General features: G+C 43.7%; 1 protein-coding gene across 2 annotated transcripts in view; it reads right to left on the reverse strand.

The window, feature by feature from the left end:
- Nucleotides 1-950: 950 nt before the first annotated feature.
- Nucleotides 951-19,073, reverse strand: part of ATL3 (atlastin GTPase 3) — a 40,201-nt gene continuing 22,078 nt past the window's right edge. For both annotated transcript variants that reach the window (XM_066251823.1, XM_066251822.1), the window contains exons 9-13: nucleotides 7,577-7,704; nucleotides 6,919-6,975; nucleotides 5,619-5,690; nucleotides 4,807-5,238; nucleotides 951-3,860 (exon numbers count right to left, since the gene is read on the reverse strand). In XM_066251823.1, coding sequence (XP_066107920.1) covers nucleotides 3,774-3,860; nucleotides 4,807-5,238; nucleotides 5,619-5,690; nucleotides 6,919-6,975; nucleotides 7,577-7,704 — 776 coding nt within the window. In that variant the 3' untranslated portion in view covers nucleotides 951-3,773. The remainder of the gene's footprint in view (nucleotides 3,861-4,806; nucleotides 5,239-5,618; nucleotides 5,691-6,918; nucleotides 6,976-7,576; nucleotides 7,705-19,073) is intronic.

The raw sequence follows: 19,073 nt of genomic DNA on the forward strand, positions 1-19,073 counted from the left end.
AGACCACCTCACCTGCCTCCAGGCCATACTGAATTGCACTTCGCAACCTTTGTTGCCTTTGTACCACCTGCCATACTGTTTCTAAAAGTAGTGATTCCGGGGTCACAGCCCAGAGCAACTGAGGCAACCCCTGGATGTAAAGCCGAGAATTCAAGCTTTTTTAAAACAAGGATCCCAGGTATGTCTTATGCACTCCAAAGTAGGTAAGAACCACTACCCAAAACATAGCTACAGTATGATTTAATGTTAAGGAAAACTATCCGATCGTAAACAGTCTTTTACAATGGGGTCCTTAATGTCATTGTGAAAAACCACTTAGACAAACAGAAGTTTGTCTTCATTAAGCCAGGACACCGGTGTGACCGCAGAAGAATCAAGCTGCTGGCACGGCAGCTGTTTGCCTAAAGCACATTCCTCCATGTAAGAGAAGAGAGAGAACACAGAAAGCAAAAACTGTTCCCAGGCAATTTTACCAAGTGTAAAATGGGTGCTAACACAAACCTCCATGGAGTGACTCTGAAGATGTCTCTATCATTACACATGACATGGTAGTTTGCCCTCATTTTGTCTACAAACCAATAAAGATTTCTCCATGAAAGAATCACAATTTTGGTTCTATTATTTTTACTAAGCTAATTGGAAGTATTTAAAAAAAAAAAACTGCCTAACCAGGCGGTAGCGCAGTGGATAGAGTATCGGACTGGGATGCCAAGGACCCAGGTTCGAGACCCCAAGGTCGCCAGCTTGAGCGCGGGCTCATCTGGTTTGAGCCAAAGCTCACCAGCTTGGACCCAAGGTCGCTGCCTTGAGCAAGGGGTTACTCGGTCTGCTGAAGGCCCACGGTCAAGGCACATATGAGAAAGCAATCAATGAACAACTAAGGTGTCGCAATGCGCAACGAAGAACTAATGATTGATGCTTCTCATCTCTCTGTTCCTGTCTGTCTGTCCCTGTCTATCCTTCACTCTCTCTCTCTCTCTGTAAAAAAAAAACAAAAACAAAAAACATGCAACTTCTTCTGAAATAAGTTCTTTCAATAGAAGATTTTGAAAACCTCCCTTACTATGCTAACAGGAAGGTGGCCAGGAACTCTTAGGGACGGCTGAGAACTGCTGTGCACAAGGCCAGCGGAGCGGAGCCCCGGAGCGACAAAGCTAAGAACCGAGCCTGAGCGCTCGCTGCGAACTGACCCACAAACTACGGGCAGGGGGAAGTTAGGAGGTAACAGACATTCTTTTCAACCTCATTATAAGCCTCCCCAGTGCTGTTTAGGCCAGCAACAAGAATGCATCTTTTATAGAAAAAGTCAATATAAAGTCACCGGTTTACTGCTAAAAAAAGGGGGGGGGGCAAAGCAAACTCTTAAGAATCCTCACTGAAAAAAATTTTATAAACACTTTTCAGAGTAAAAATATACTGCTCACGGAAATAGGAGATATTTCAAAATGCATATGAAGCAGTAAAACATTCCCTAATTTTTGTGAACAGTGTATGTTAACAAAGACCAAAAAAATAAGGCTTCCCCATCATTAAGGATAATTAAACCAAGTTACTCCTTTAAGATCAAAGCAGAAATGGTGAACTTAAACAGTAAATAAATCCTAGGATTTCATTAACTCATATATTACCATATTTTTTATTTTAAAAAATCTAATCCTTTAGTATTAAAATAAGTTTTAGACACATTATCCTTTTCTCACCATTAAAAGTGGAACCAATCTAGACAATTCTTCTGAAATCTATAAATATGCTTATAAAATGTATTAAAAGCTAAGTATCTCAGCATCTGTAAGGCAAAAAGTACCGGTAAAACATGCAAATAATAGGTTTATTAAACTCAATAACAGCAATTTAGTTCTAGCAAAACATCCATTACACTGATGTTTTCACCTTAGACTCAAGTGATTTTATGGGTTGGTTTTTAATTAACATCTGCTAGCTAATAGTATGACCCTGCAGGAAGATGAAAGGCCACCTGAAAAGCACTAAATATTCAAAATTAAGCTTTCAGCTTAACAGAGCTAAGCATCACTGATATGCAAGTAAACAGTTTTTAGAACTGAAATTTTTCTAAAATTTAACAGCAAGTGAATAAAATAGCAAGAATATTCAGGACAAGATGGTATGTGTGAAAAATATATAAAATGCTTGGAATTAATTCAGGATGTATAAAAATACTTGAATGGTAAAGTGTTAAAGTAGTCAAAAAAAATAATAGATTATATTCTAGAAGAAACTTTCTTTTTTCCTACTTTCCACTCATACTTCATATATACTGAATTTATTCAGATTTTGCCTAAGCCCTTCCTACCTCCCTCCCCCCCAAAATGAAATTCTCTTAAGAATTAAGGCTCACATACCTGAATGTTTATATAAATATTTGCAGGTAAATTTTGGTTTTAAAACCCACAATAATTCACCAATATAAGTCAAAGGAAACTAACAGATAAAAAAATTTTATCACACAATCAAGGTAAATAAAAAAGAATTTTTAGATACTTGTAAATAGTGTCCATATTTCGGTGGGGCTTTGGTCCTTAACTAAGCCAAAACTATTTTAAAGCTACCAGACAGGTCAAGTCGAATAAGGAAGACTCACTAAATAAAATGGACAGTTTTAGCTCCATTATTAAAAATATTAGTGCATAGGAGGATGCAAATAAACATTAAGGATAAAGCCTGATTTACTGCTAAGCCACGTGAAACAGGACATCACTTAAAGACAATAACATTGGTAACTTCTTTCCTCTGATTCGTACTAGTTTTGTTCTTATGCAGAACTCTCAAAAACCACCTCTCAGATGACAACTGTGTGTGAGTAGTGTCTAATACATATATGTATATAAACCTATTAACAGGGAATCTGACCAAGGCACAAGTTCAAGCGGCTTTTCAGAGGTCACATGGTTGGTTCATTTAAACTCTAGTTTTTTCCTTAAATTATCAAGCTCATTCCTTTTATTATGAACCTCTCTGGCTCTTCGAGGCATATTTTCTCTTTTCAGGAAGGAAGGAAGGAAGGAAGGGAGGGAGGGAGGGAGGGAGGGAGGGAGGGAGGGAGGGAAGGAGGGAGGGAGGGAGGGAGGGAGGGAGGAAGGAAGGAAGGAAGGAAGGAAGGAAGAAAAGACTATGTTCCAACAAAACTGCCTGTCACCAGGTAGTAAAAAAGCTTAAACTTCAGTCAACGGTAGATTAAACACGCTATCATTTTCCACACTGGCAGCAGATTCTCTAACACTATTAAGATTTTAAAAGTGTAATGGCATCATTTTCAGTCTTTAGTTCTGAAGCTTTTGCAAGTTTTGTAAACTTTTAAAAAGGAATCCTCAATAGAGTAAGGTATAAAAGAACCGAGAAGCTTCACCCCAAAGAGCATCGTTCACGGGGCTGTCCTCAGGCCTCCCCCTCGGCCCACAAAAGCACAGATTCAGTCTTAAAAGGCACTATGTGGCACATAAAGGACTTAAACCCACATTTCCATTTTTAACTTCAGCTTTTCCCCATAAAGTGCACAAAGCAGAGAGTAACAAGAAACAGAGACACAGGCTTGGATTTTATATCATCAGCAAGGGAAAGAAATGCTTCCAACAGAAATGGAAGTGTGTTGAAGAACCTGCAACCACAGGAAAGGTCTGTTCATTTATTGGTGCCACGTTTCAACGCTTCCTGGCTGGTCCCAGGCCTCCATTCCTGGACCCGCACCTGTGGCTGCAGTAGAAACCCAGAAGTAAGTAGGGGCCGGTGGGTTCTTGTTGGATCCTCTTGTTAAGATGCTACTGAGCTTTTTTATCCACGGGGGCTCTCCCAACAACTGCATCCCTCACAGAGGCCTGAGTGGAATTACCAATATGAGAAGTAGCCTGCAAAAGTCCATTGGTTCAACACGTAAGTTAAGCAAATACAACCCAGAATCAAGAGACTAAGTCCTTATAAATAAACTTTCAAAAATTTCTGTGTACATCACCGGTATATTACAGAAAATAGGGGACTATAGGCGGGGAAGGGAGCCTGTGACAGCAACTAACTCCCAAGAGTTAGCTGAGCCTCTGCTCTCGTACGGGGCAGCTCTCCCGGCTTCACAGCCTTCTAACTTAACTGATCTGTTCATGCTACTCAGAAAAAGAAACCCATCAGCATCTCAAAGATCTATAAGCCTAGAGATCCTGTCAATGTCAAGAGCCACTGACTTTTTGGAAGAATTTAAGTGAAAGAAATGCCATCCATTAATAAAATTTGAAACAAAAAAATTTTGTTAAGTTTATATTTTTCAAAGCTCTTGATTTTTAATAAAGCAAATTAAGCTTGGATAAGGGAAAGAATCACACAGGAATTGTGTCTGAAGAACATAGTTAGAAGTTGCCTGTGATATGTCTAAGTTGGAACACTTTTTGCATTGAAGGGTAATCCCTAGCCATGAAAACAATATATCCAAATTAAATATTAATAAAACAGGATGCCTATGAGAAAAAAATTAGCCAGGGAAAGTTTCTCACGCTTTTCTTCACTAGGAAGGTTTTCCAAATGGAGAGTTTACAACAGAAACACAAACATCTGCCTGGCCTGCGGTGGCGGCACAGTGGACAGAGTGTCGACCTGGAATGCTGAGGTCAGGTTTGAAACCCCTGGGCTTGCCCGGTCAGGGCACATTCGAGAAGCAACTACTACAGGTGATCCTTCCTGCTCCTCCCCCCAGCCCCCACCCTTTCTCTCTCTCTCCTCTCTAAAATCAGTAAATAAGACTTTTAAAGAAAAGAAACACAAACACCTGCCCGCTGTCAGCCCGGGCTCTGCGCCCGCACTGCTTACCTGCTCCAACACGTAGGCTGCTCCAGAATCGATAGCTCCGCCCAGCTCCCGATACTGACCAGAATACCTGATGTAGCCCCAGGTGAGCAGCGCTATGAGCAGCAGTCCAACCAAACAGTTGAACAGCTGGGCCACGACCTCCAGACCGACAAAGCCAGCGAGGCCGGAGGCTATGTACAGAGCCGCGATGCCCGTGAAGAGCACGGCGGGGGTCCGGAAGGTGCTGAAGACGTTCTTGCTCCCATTGTGCTTGCAGAAGTTTTCATAGAGGTCCTTGATTTCCTCCTCCAGCTCCTGCTGGTAGCGAAGGCTGAAATCCTTCCCACCCATCTTCTTGGTCCTCTTAAAATGGTCCAAAGCGAGTTGTCTCAATTCACAGTGCTTCTCCTCCAGAATGTCCGGAGACAAGTAAGGTTTCTCTCCCCCACACACCTAAAAAGAGTAAAGACGCGATGTGTTGAAGATTCCTTCAAAAAGAGTGTCAAATAAAATTTAAAAAGTGAAAACCTTAGAATATTTTAAAATATTAGAAATTAACTTTAAAATGATGACCAAGACCAATAAAGCCTAGGTCCACTGCCTCTGCAAGAACCCTTGAATTGCAGGGACACGTGGCCCCGAGAGAGCCGTGACGCTGCAAGGGCCCGGGCAGAAACAGGTCTAGTCACGAGCCCTCATGACCAGGGGCACCGAGTACAGCCGTGTCGCTTCATCATCTTAAGAACCATAAACAGGCTCGCATGTGGGCTTTTGAAGTCAGCAGCAATGTCCAAGTTATAGATATTTCCGAATAAGACATCTACCCGACATACCTCTTCCATGTTGTTGTAATAAATGTCTTTGGCAGAGGCTGCAGCTGCTAAATTGTTGGCTTCAGCAGTGGCCTTTTAAGAAAGGAAAGCATAAGCTATAAATCCTTCCTCTTTCAACATTCTCCTACAAATAACCATGTAAAATTTTCCTCTCACCTTCTTCACCATTCTTCCCTTTTTTATTATCTTTCTGCTATTTTTTAGGTTTTCATATAACCCAATCTATTAAATAAAATACCGTACACCTTTTCTGACAAAATGTTCTCATATATAAGAATCTTTATAGCCCTGGCCGGTTGGCTCAGCGGTAGAGCATCAGCCCGGCATGTGGAAGTCCCAGGTCCAATTCCCAGCCAGGGCACACAGGAAAAGCACCCATCTGCTTTTCCACCCTTCCCCTCTCCTTCCTCTCTGTCTCTCTCTTCCCCTTCTGCAGCCAAGGCTCCACTGGAGCAAAGTTGGCCCAGGCGCTGAGGATGGCTCTATGGCCTCTGCCTCAGGAGCTAGAATGGCTCTGGTTGCAACAGAGCGACGCCCCAGATGGGCAGAGCATCGCCACCTGGTGGACATGCCGGGTGGATCCTTGTCGGGCGCATGCAGGAGTCTGTCTGTCTGTCTCTCTGCCTCCCTGCTTCTCATTTCAGAAAAATACAAAAAAAAACCTTTATCATAGATTAAACCTCTGAAAAATCAGTTTCTTTGCTTAGATTTTTAATGTTAAAAAATAGATGTAAGTCAAAAAAGGGAAACAAATTATCTTTACAATGTCAATCCCAAACTCTAGCTTCCTGATGAAAACGTCTTTCTACTAAAGGAATAAACATTTGGCAATAAATGACCTTATGCTCAGTACATGAAAGTCAGAAATTACGTTTTAACAAAACAACACTGTGAAAATACCAAAATGCTGAAAACAAAACTAATTGGAAGTAAAAACTCGATGAGGTAACAGTAAATAGAAACATCAGCCATGTTCTGCTGGAGCAGACAACAGAAGAATGACCTGTCTCACATAACCGGGGATGTCTTCCCTGGGAATAATAAAACAGCATTTTCACGGTATGTTTGGTGGGAAGACCAGGCCTAAGAGAGGTCATTCTGTTTAAGCTGAACCACCAAGAATATAGACAAGAAAACCAGAAGGCAGCCACTCTGTTGGAAAATATGCTGAAAATGAACAGAGCTCAACATAATAGGAAAGGAGAGCACAGCGCTGTCTTCTAAAAGGACTCTGCTTATTGGATCCGGGTCAACTCACATAATGGAAGGTTACCACTTAGGACGTCCGAGGACTGCATACCTGAAGCATGGATTTGGGGTGAGGTAAATCTTCCCCTTGGTAAATTTTAATATATGCCTTAAAGTAAAAACAGAAAAACAGTTACCAAGAATGTTATTCCGTTATAATTAATCATACTTTTAATCTGTAGAAACAGTAACCAAACACTGCATTTTCCTAAAGACCTAGATCAACACCAAGGAATTAGCAAAAGCACAACACACCTTTGAGTGCATGTTAGCATTTTTAGTTAACTAAAAATGTTCTGAAGCAGCACGAGCCCGCCAGGGCTAACATTCCCACCAGACTTCCCATGCACACTGGCCTCAGCACTACCTGTGGGCAGTGACCATCCGCCTCGAGGTAGCCATGTCTCATCTAGGTGCCGTCTCCTCCTACTCACAGCAACTTCCTAACCACCTCCTGTACACACCATCTTCCTTGAGGAACAATCTTCCTTTAGCCACAGTAACCACTCCTCTAGAGAGTGCAAAAAACATCCATTTGATTCTTAGGCTGATACTGCCACCCCGTGGCCCGTCCCTGGAAGGACACCGAAGTCTGAAAATGCCTCTCACCATTGCGCCCAAGCTTTAAAATATTGAAATTCAAGTTGGTTAACAACCTAGACCAGTTTTACCAAAAGTCAAACATTATAATAATTAAAACCCATAATTACCTTAAAATATTCCAATAGCCCCCGACAGGTGACTTTTGAGCCATTGATCTCCTTTTCCATTAAGTTTGCTGGGTTTAATACATATGGTATCAGTATCTGTAACTGCTCTTTGAATTCACTGGCAATATCTGTTCACGGAACCATGAAGAAGGAAACAATAAGCCAAACAGACAATGCGACCAAGGTGAGCATGAAACAATCTTCAGGTCTAACTGTTTGAACATATGCTAGCTAGTTCAAAGTGGAGGGCAGGGTCCCAGACCGTCTGCCCCTTGCCCCTTCCTGGCTACAACCAGAACAGACAGATGGTCTCTGCTCTCGTGACCCGCACTGTCTCCGCCCCTTCTGCAATAGTATTGAGTCCTTCCTAGCCCAGAAGAGAATATGCAGCATAACCTCACCCTGCTTTTCATTCTGGGAGGTTCAAGTCTACTCCCTAGCCTTTCAACAAATTTCACTTTTTAAAGGATTTCATTAACAAGGTCTTCAAAAATCAATTATCAACCACTCAAGTTCTCTAAGGCCAGGCCCTTGCCACACCCTCATGATCCCCTCGAAGCCATCAGAAATCTCTACTTATCCATTTCATTATTTGTGCTCATTTTTTAATGTTAAAAGAAGTAGAAGTGCCTGACCTGTGGTGGCGCAGTGGATAAAGCGTCAACCTGGAAACGCTGAGGTCGCCGGTTCAAAACCCTGGGCTTGCCTGGTCAAGGCACATATGGAGTTGATGCTTCCTGCTCCTCCCCCTCCCTCCCCTCTCTGTAATGAAAAAATAAAATCTTTAAAAAAAAAAAAAAAAAAAAGAAGTAGAAGCACTGGAACTTCATGGTATTCTTTTTTTTTTAATTTTTTGGTTTTTTTTTTTTTTTTTTTTTTTTTTAGAGAGAGGAGAGGGGGAGAGAGAGAGAGAGAGAGAGAGAGAGAAGAGAGAGAGAGAGAAGGGGGGAGGAGCTGGAAGCATCAACTCCTATATGTGCCTTGACCAGGCAAGCCCAGGGTTTCGAACCAGCGACCTCAGCATTCCCAGGTCGACGCTTTATCCACTGCGCCACCACAGGTCAGGCTCTTGTTTTGTTTTTTTAAAGACTTGATTCAATTTTCAGAGAGGAGAGAGAGGGAAAGAGGGAGAGAAAGAGAGAAGGGGGAGGAGCAGGAAGCATCAACTCCCATATGTGCCTTGACCAGGTAAGCCTGAGGTTTCGAACCGGCGACCTCAGTGTTCCAAATCTATGCTTTATTCCACTGCACCACCACAGGTCAGGCAACTTCATGGTATTCTTGTCTAGCAGGTCCTCAGAGCAGCCCTATGGACCAACCCAAAGGACTTTGCTCTCTCAGAAAGATGTCAGATTCTCACCACTTCTCCAAAGTTCCCTCAGAGGGCACAGTAGAGCCAACAAACAGAGCTCTGTCCTCGAGGTGAGAACCAGCTGGTCCAACTCTGAAGACACGGGAATCTGATTTATACATTCTAACATCTTCCTAGGTTTCCAATAACTGAAACTATCAACTGAAAAAAAAGAGGGTAGAAACCCACATTAAGGTAGGAGCTCTTCAACACTCCAGAGCCCTTCTAACTCATAAAATCAAGACATTCCGTTTCATTTAGCCATTCAACCATTTCTGAGCACCTTTTTGTGGCAGGCATCATTGTAAGAGTTGGGGACGGAGCAGTGAATAAAACAAAAGTGGTTTCTATATTTTTCCAATGACAAATATCACCATAAAAATCTCTGCTGAGAAGACTTCAGGTTCTTTTTATTTCCTTAAATTATTTCCTTACATTATATGATCCTCTAAGAAGGATTACTCAGTACTATAATGACAATGTAGATTCCTGGGAAACATTCAAAACTATTTTTAAAAATCTATAAAGCCCACCATCAGATATCATGATCACCATTTAAAACATCCTTACAATTCCTTTCTTGGCTCTTATATATTGCAAATTGTTTTTGTAAGATTGTACCAATTTATACCAACCAACATATTGAGAAGGCACGTTTACTACTTTTAACGCACTAGAGATTTTTACTGTTTTTAAAATTGGTGAAAAATAGTATCTTGAGACTCCTGCTTCTGACAGTACTACAGACTAGAGAATCTGAAAAGAACTGCTTCCTAACAAGATCCTGCACAAAACATACATCAGTGCACTGCTGGGCTCGGAGGCGGCAGAGCTGCAAGGCACTGCGCAGGCAGCGGGAGGTGTGAGCTGGAAGCGGAGCAGTGAGCTCAGTACATGTGAAGCCGGGGCTAATTTGAGACTATTCACTGTGATGGGTGTCTAAACGGTTGACAAAGTTAACTCCTAAATTAAACTGGTTCTCAGAGGGGGGTGGGAATGGTCCCAGGTTAGTAAGTCCCTAGCTCCCTGAAGGAGCAAACACTAATCTTCTCTGGAGGTAAAAACAGATCTGAATAATGTACCCAAAAGGCAGTACAGAGAGGTTGGATGATGGGGTAAAAAAGAATAATTAAGATACAAAAGGTAAAATGAGAAGATTTAATGCATGTAATTTCAGTCCTGGCCCTGGCCAGTTGGCTCAGTGGAGCATCAGCCTGACGTGTGGAAGTCCCGGATTCAATTTCCAGTCAGGGCACACAGGAGAAGCGCCCACCTGCTTCTCCATCCCTCCCCCTCTCACTTCTCTCTCTCATCCTCCCGCAGCCAAAACTGGATTGGAGCAAGTTGGTCCTTGGCACTAAGGATGTCTCCATAGCCTCTGCCTCTGGAGCTAAGTGCTCAGTTGCTAAGCAACACAGCAACACCCCAAATGTGTAGAGTATTGTCCCCTAGTGGGATTTCCGGGTGTATTCCAATAGGGGAACATGTGGTAGTCTGTCTGCCTCCCCTCCTCTCACTGAATGAATGAATGAATGAATGAATGAATGAATGCAGTCCTAGCAGAAGGGAATAAATTAGAGGCAATAATACAAGGGATAAGGGTTGAAAATTCTCAACACTGATGATCATGAGTCCACAGCTTCAGAAACCACAGCACCTAACAAGAAGGTTAAGAAGAAATAGTCCACAACAGTGAAACTGTAGCACAGCAAAGGAAAACGTTTCCAGAAGGAAGGTCTGTAATACCAGAAGGAAAGGTGAGCAAAGAGATCAATGAACAGGTAAGAAAAGCTAAACACATAGTATCTTATATAATATCAATGACAGTTAATTGGTGAGGTTAAAAAGAAAACAAAGCTAAAACACTATTAGGAGGGCCCTGGCCGGTTGGCTCAGTGGTAGAGCGTCGGCCTGGCGTGTGGGGGACCCGGGTTCGATTCCCGACCAGGGCACACAGGAGAAGCGCCCATTTGCTTCTCCACACCCCCCCTCCTTCCTCTCTGTCTCTCTCCTCCCCTCCCGCAGCCAAGGCTCCATCAGACCAAAGATGGCCCAGGCGCTGGGGATGGCTCCTTGTCCTCTGCCCCAGGCGCTAGAGTGGCTCTGGTCACGGCAGAGCGACGCCTGGAGGGGCAGAGCACCGCCCCCTGGTGGGCGTGCCAGGTGGATCCCGGTCGGGCGCATGCAGGAGTCTGTCTGACTGTCTCTCCCTGTTTCCAGCTTCAGAAAAATACAAAAACACTATTAGGAGGAAAGTAATCAGTCAGTCAAACTGTTCTAAAGCTCTGACATTACTTACAAAAAAGATTAAGGTATTTATTTACATTTTAAATAAGTATGTGTGGGAAAATTTCAAGAACTAAAAAGATAAAAATAGAATGTGTAGATTCGGGGGATGACGTCAGAGTAATGGCAGGGTAGGAAGAGATACCGATAAATCTCCCCCAAAACTCAACAAGATCTTCAAACAGAAACAGAAAAACCTATCCTTGGAGCCTCCAGATGTTTCGCAATACACCCAAAGGTATGATTGAGCGAAAAATTGGCTAAATATATAACCAAACCCCGAAGGAAATAGGAAGTAAGAAATGCTCCGCCTTCCTCACTAACCTAAACAGGGCGGCTTTCACTGGAAACTGAGAATATAGAAACTAAGGCGGGCAAAGGGGGTGAATAGATCCAGGCCGTGGCACATACGGCCGAACCAGGCTGTGGCACGGAGATTCAAGCCGAGGAAAAACTGTTCCTGTGACAACCCGGGCAATACAGCTAACACTCACGCCAAACCCAGACAAAGAAAGACAAGTGGGGCAGCCATTTTACCCAATCTCCTGGTCGGCGCGCAGATAGTGGGCGAGAGATTCCTTCCAAGGCTCTGGGAGTGGGCGCCCGTGTTACCCCACAGAGAGGCAGAGTCAGAGGCCTTTGTGTGGGCCGAAAGCCTCCGGGCCGCCCCAGCGCCCTGGGAGAGCCGCACACGGGGAGGGAGCGAGAACTAATTCCAACGGTGGAACTTTTCCGTGCGGAAGGGGGTTTCACTCAGAGGGTGAGGCCGCTGGTCTGATATCCTGGTCTGCATGCGCAGATAGTGAGCGAGAGATTCCTCCGAGTGCCTCGGCAGTGCCTGCCCGTGTTATCCCACAGAGGGGCAGAGTCAGGGGCCTTTGTGTGGGCCAAAAGGTGGAATCTCAGGCCGCCCCAGCACCCTGAGGGAGCCGCGCACGGGAAGGGAGCAAGAGCCAATTCCAACACTGGAACTTTTCAGTGCGGGCGGGGGTTTTCACTCAGAGGGCGAGACTTCCGGCCTGACCTCCTGGTCTACGCGCGCAGATAGTGAGCGAGAGTTTACTCCAAGCGCCCCGGGAGTGGGTGCCCGCCCATGTTACCGGACAGAGTGGCAGAACCAGAGGTCTTTGAGTGGGCGGAAGCCCCGCTTGATTATGCTAGCAGCTCTGACTGACTGAGCCTTACCCAGAGCCCTGTGCTGAGTGGGAATAGAGTGGGGAGTGGCCAGCTCTTTGAGCCTCTTACTATCCAGGCAGAGGCAGCAGCAACCACATAGCTGGATTATCAGGCTACTAATTGAGGAAGGAAAGACTAGGAGAGAGGCTCCAGGAACACGGACTCTCTCACTGTTGGAGCCTACAAATGCTAATGAGCCTCGACTGCCAAAGAGACTGAAGCACAATACATGACTTCGCCATAGAGACTTATCAACTGCAAACCTCTACCCGAGCATGCCAAAGGGGCAGAACCCGGGGTACAGAGTCACCGACCAGGAAGAGGGAGAGAAAAGAAAAAGCAAGAAGATAACCTCTCAAAATCAAGAATAATCCGCAGACTTTATAACCTATCCCATTTTATTATATTTGTTCGTTTGTTTCTCTTATCTTCATCCTTGATGTTTTTTTTCTCCTCCTCCAATTTGGTCGTTTAACTCTCTACAGTCTTACTCTCTCCTCTCCTTGAACTACACTACCCATAAGTGTTACATCTCCCATTATCTTTTCTTTCCTCTTCCTTTCTCTCTATGAGGGTTGCACTCCAAAACTCTTAACTCTCTCTCTCTCTCTCTCTCTCTCCTCTTTTTTGTTTTCTCTTCTTTTAGTGGTTCCCTCTTTTTTTCTCTCTCTCTCTTTCTTTTCTCCCTCTATATTAGTTTCTTCCTTTCTCCTTTACGTCTCCTCTCATTCAAACCTCAATAACGAACAAATTATCTTATCTGGGACTCAAACTTATGTTTGTGGCATTTTGGGGGGTTTTTACTTCACCTTTTAAACTCACTAGCAGTGCTCCCATCCCTGGCTCTCCATTTTATCAAGCTCTTGTTCCACTAAATACAATAGTAATTTTTTAATCTGTCCCCCCATTTTCTTGTTTCCTTCTTATTCCTCTCATCATAAATCTTAGTCAACCAACACCTAAACGCAAATCATTTTATTCTTGATCCAAATTTTTTCATTATTTGCTTTTTGTGAGTCCATACCCCCCCCTTTTTTTTATTTTTTATTTTTATTTTTTTATTTTTTATTTTTTCTTGCCCCTTTATTACTTTTCCCCAATTCAGGCCCTCCATTACAGGCATTGTTTGTTCTATTAAATACAATATAATTCACAGTTCGCCACAAGATTTTCTCAAGAAAGAGGGGAGAGGAGAGGAGAGGAAAAAAGGAGGGGGGGAATAATTTCCTTTTTTTTTTAATTTTTATTTTATTTTATTTTTCTTTATTTCATTATTAATTTTAAAAAAATAAAATAAATAAAATAAAAAATAAAATGTGTAACTCCTATTCTAAGGGGGGGGTATTGGGAGATTGAAACAAGAAAACAAATTCAATTAAAACATGATAAGTAGGAGGGGAAAGCACAGAAAGAGTAAAGTGGAAATAAAAAGCAAGATGATAGCTCTAGAACCAACATATCAGGAATCATAAACTTACCAATTTAAAAAAATGGATTGTCAAATTGGATTTTTAAAAATTCACATATATACTACTCACAAAAATTAGGGAATATTTTATAGCTTCATAGTCATTTTGAAATATCCCCTAATTTTTGTGAGTAGTATATGTGCCTGACAGGTGGTGATGCAGTGGATGGAGTGCTGACCTGGGACACTGAGGTCCCAGGTTCAAAATCCCGAGGTCGCTGGCTTGAGGGCAGGGTCATTCCGTGTGGGATCATCAAAATGATCCCATGGTCACTGTCTTGAGCAAGGGGTCCGTGGCTTAGCTAGAGCTCCCCAGTGAAGGCACATATAAGAAGCAATCAATGAACAACTAAAGTGACACAACTATGAGTTGATGCTTCTCATCTCTCTTCTTTCCTGTCTGTGTCTGTCTCTCTCAATAAAATTCAGATATATGCTGTTTACAAGATACACTTTTTCCCCATGTTTTAATTTTTATAATTTAACTTTCTAATCTATTCAGAATTTATTGATGGCTCATAAATTGAAATCTACATAAGATTTTTCTCTAGCCCTGGCTGGTTGGCTCAGCAGTAGAGTGTTGGCCCGGCGTATGGAAGTCCCGGGTTCGATTCCCAATCAGGACACACAGGAAAAGCGCCCATCTGCTTCTCCACCCTTCCCCCTCTCCTTTCTCTCTGTCTCTCTCTTCCCCTCCTACAGCCAAGGCTCCACTGGAGCAAAATTGGCCCAGGCGCTGAGGATGGTTCCATGGCCTCTGCCTCTGGTGCTAGAATGACTCGGGTTGCAAAGGAGCAACGCCCCAGATGGGGCCGAGCACTGCCCCCTGGTGGACATGCCGGGTGGATCCTGGTTGGGTATGTGTGGGAGTCTGTCTGCCTGCCTCCCCGCTTAACACTTCAGAAAAATACAAAAAAAAAAAAAAAAAGAAGCGTATAATGGCCCTGGCCGGTTGGCTCAGCAGTAGAGCGTCGGCCTGGCGTGCAGGGGACCCGGGTTCGATTCCCAGTCAGGGCACATAGGAGAAGTGCCCATTTGCTTCTCCACTCCCCCTCCTTCCTCTCTGTCTCTCTCTTCCCCTCCCGCAGCCAAGGCTCCATTGGAGCAAAAGATGGCCTGGGCGCTGGGGATGGCTCCTTGGCCTCTGCCCCAGGCGCTGGAGTGACTCTGGTCGTGGCAGAGCAACGCCCCAGAGGGGCAGAGCATCGCCCCCTGGTGGGCAGAGCGTTGCCCCTGGTGGGCGTGCCGGGTGGATCCCAGTCGGGCGCATGCGGGAGTCTGTCTGACTCTCTCTCCCCGTTTCCAGCTTCAGGAAGATACAAAAAAAAAAAAAAAAAATTAAAGAAGCATATACTTTTCATTTCCACTGATCCTCACTCCATATTAAATCATAAGAGTTCCTGATATCAAAACTATTTTTTTTAACTTTTATCCATCCTACCTAAATAAACATACCAATCTCCATGTAAATATTCTCAATGCTACAGTCTCCTCAGGATGGCACCAAAGAACAGCCTACACCAACTTTAAAAAGGGATTAATCCCCATATTGCACATTGATTAGTGGCTTAATATATGATGGTGACACTTCAACCAGTGAGGGAACGTTGGACTATTCAATAAACACTGCTGGGACAAATGTGTAGTCATTCAGAAAATAAGCTGGATCCAAATTGAATCATAAATCATAATGTAAAAAATGAAACTGCAAATTTAAAAAAAAGTGGGACAAATGTTTTACAACCTTGGAGTGAAAACTACAAATCAGTGTACATAAAGTGCTATTGTTTGTGTTCATATTTGCTTGCTTGCACTAAAGTAACAGGAAAACCACATGAACAGAAGCAAGACTCTTCACCTAATACTTCTGAATCCTTTTCTAGATTTTAAACATGTGACTGTATTACCTATACAAAAATACCTTTTTAATGGTTTCAATTTCCATCATACTGAGAAGATTGAGACTTCAAGAATATTTCATACAAGGAACCAGCAGGATCTGGGCCCCACAGGCTGCTATTAGACCCGGTCTACAGACCCTCAGCTATCAATGCTTCTAGGAAGGCTGTTCCAGAACACTAGTTCAGACACAACATTGGAAGAGAACGTGTCTCATGACAGACCTCTTGGATAAAGACACGAACGTGTACCAGTACCTTGCGCCCCCTTGATTAATGTGCTGCTACACATATGTTCACGGGTACACATAGTCATTTGTATTTATTTCCTCCTCTGGTACCTGCCTTTTCATGTAAGACAGGAAGATTGTAACACTCTAAGCAGGTTTTACAATGCAATGTGGATGAAGGAAGCAAAGGGTGCTTATACAGAATTTTTCCCCTGTTTTATAAATATAATAAATATGAAACTTAACACCCTTAATCTTTAGTAATAAACTATTCATAATCTGTATATATGTGCACTGGGCTGAACACTGCCTCCCATTAAAATACCTGTCCACCTGGCCTGACCAGGCGGTGGCGCAGTGGATAGAGCATCGGACTGTGACACAGAGGACCCAGGTTCAAAACCCCGAGGTCGCAGGCTTGAGTGCGGGGTCTCTGCTTGAGCACAGGATCACAGACATGACCCCATGGTTGCTGGCTTGAGCCCAAGGTCGTTGGCTTGAGCAAAGGGTCACTCACTCTGCTGGAGCCCCCACCTCCAGGCAAGGCACATGAGAAAGCAGTCAATGAACAACTAAGGTGCAGCAACGAATAATTAATACTTCTCATCTCTCTCCCTTCCTGTCTGTCCCTATCTGTCCCTGTCTCTCTGTCACAAAAAAAAAGAAAAAGAAAAGAAAAGAAAATACATGTCCACCTGGAATCTCAGAATGTGACCTTATTTGGAAATAGTCTTTACAGACGTGACTAGTTAAGATAACATCATACTAGATTAGGGTGGGACCTAAATCCAGAGTGTTCTTATAAAAAGAGAGGACACACAGAAAGTGGCTGTGTGACCACAGAGAGAAACTGCAGTGATGCAACTACAAGCCCAGGAGTGCCAAGGCCCGCCAGCAAACACTAGAAGCTGGCAGAGAAGCATGGGAGAGGTTTTCCGTCCAGAGCCCCCAGGGGGAGCCAACCCTGCTGACAGCTCCATCTAGGAATTCTGGTCTCTTCAACTGTTAGGGAATAAATCTCTGTTGTCTTAAGCCTCCCAGTTTGTGGTACATTGTCACAGAAGTCCTTGGAAACAAATACAGTATGCATACCCAAAAGTGATACAAAATTTCAAAAATCAGGGTTTCAGAACTTTAAAAAGCTCTTTCTATTTCCTCGAATAACATGATAAAAAGTTTTAAAATACAATGTTTTGAAATATGAAAATGCTTGAAAATACGAAGGAATGGCATTTTGAGTGTTTATGCCCCATAAGCTGAGATCACCCTGAAGCAAGAGGAGAGGCGTGAGGGATCACTCTAATCCACCCTCTCCTAAACGTCCTCAGTTAGGGTTCCACTGAACAACTTCCCTACCAATGAGGAACAAACCAGAGTTCGGGTCTGATAAAAGTACATCTAATAGCAGTGCTATTCCTCTAAAAGACACATCACATACACACTCAACTTTCTTTCCATGCCCAACTGTGAAGTCAATCACAACTGCTTTTTGATAAAAGGTGCTAACTCCAGTGTTGCCTGAATAAAATTTCTCTCCAAAGCCAGGTCCCAAATTTGCACTTTTGAATTGCCATCTAATAGGCTCTGGAAGTCTCCTGATCAGGAAAGCTGCCACCACATAAAAATATCAGGCAAATGCCTGACCAGGAGGTGGCGCAGTGGATAGAGCGTCAGACTGGAATGCGGAGGACCCAGGTTCGAGACCCTGAGGTCGCCAGTTTGAAAGCGGGCTCATCTGGTTTGAGCAAAGCTCACCAGCTTGGACCCAACGTCGCTGGCTCGAACAAGGGGTTACTCAGTCTGCTGAAGGCCTGCGGTCAAGGCATATATGAGAAAGCAATCAATGAACAACTAAGGTGTTACAATGAAAAACTGATAATTGATGCTTCTCATCTCTCTCTGTTCCTGTCTGTCTGTCCCTATCTATCCCTCTCTCTGACTCTCTCTGTCTTTGTAAAAAATTAAAAAAATATATATATCCTGCAAGTGACAAACAAGGCAAAGGTTAAGTCTCTCACACTCAGACATGGCTTCTTTTACAATATTACATCCAGTTGGAAAGTAAATCTTAAAGTAAACAAAAGTACATTAACTTTTTTGGATCAGCTGAGTCAAGTTCTCCTGGTAACTAAACATTATATCTCCTCTATATTACTTCCCCAAATAACAGAAGAACTTCTATTTTAGCACAGTCTGGATTTGGGCAAGAAGGATCTGGATGTAAATCTCTGCCCCACCACTTACTAGCTGTGAACTCTGAGCAAGTTATTTAACTTTTCTATTTTTTTTTCTTTTGTATTTTTCTGAAGCTGGAAACGGGGAGAGACAGTCAGACAGACTCCCGCATGCACCCAACCGGGATCCACCCGGCACGCCCACCAGGGGCGATGCTCCGCCCACCAGGGGGGCGATGCTCCGCCCACCAGGGGGGCAATGCTCTGCCCCTCCGGGGCATCGCTGTGCCACAACCAGAGCCACTCTAGCGCCTGGGGCAGAGGCCAAGGAACCATCCCCAGCGCCCGGGCCATCTTTGCTCCAATGGAGCCTTGGCTGTGGGAGGGGAAGAGAGAGACAGAGAGGAAGGAGGTGGGGGGGGAGAAGCAAATGGGTGCTTCTCCTATGTGCCCTGGCCGGGAATCGAATCTGGGTCCCCCGCATGCCAGGCTGACGCTCTACCGCTGAGCCAACCGGCCAGGGCCTATTTAACTTTTCTAAAACAGTTTCTTCATCTGTATAAAAAAGGAAATAATATCAGCTTCAAAGAATTACTAGAAGCATTAAGTATGAAAGTAACCAGCATAGTACTGGTGCTATGGTCTCAATGTTTGTACACCCGTCTCAAATTTGTATGTTGAAATTCTGACCTCTAAAGGTGACAGTCTTAGTAGGTGGGGCCTTTGGGAGGTGATTATATCATGAGATTAGTGCTCTCACAAGAGACCCCACACAGCTCCCTTCCCCCCTTCACCATGTGAAGATGCAACCAGCACTCTGAGACTAGGAACATCCTTTTTTTTTTTTTTTTTTGTATTTTTCTGAAGCTGGAAACGGGGGGAGACAGTCAGACAGACTCCCGCATGCACCCAAC

The sequence above is a fragment of the Saccopteryx bilineata genome, chromosome 1, assembly GCF_036850765.1.
Source record: "Saccopteryx bilineata isolate mSacBil1 chromosome 1, mSacBil1_pri_phased_curated, whole genome shotgun sequence".
In the NCBI taxonomy this organism is placed as follows: domain Eukaryota; kingdom Metazoa; phylum Chordata; class Mammalia; order Chiroptera; family Emballonuridae; genus Saccopteryx; species Saccopteryx bilineata.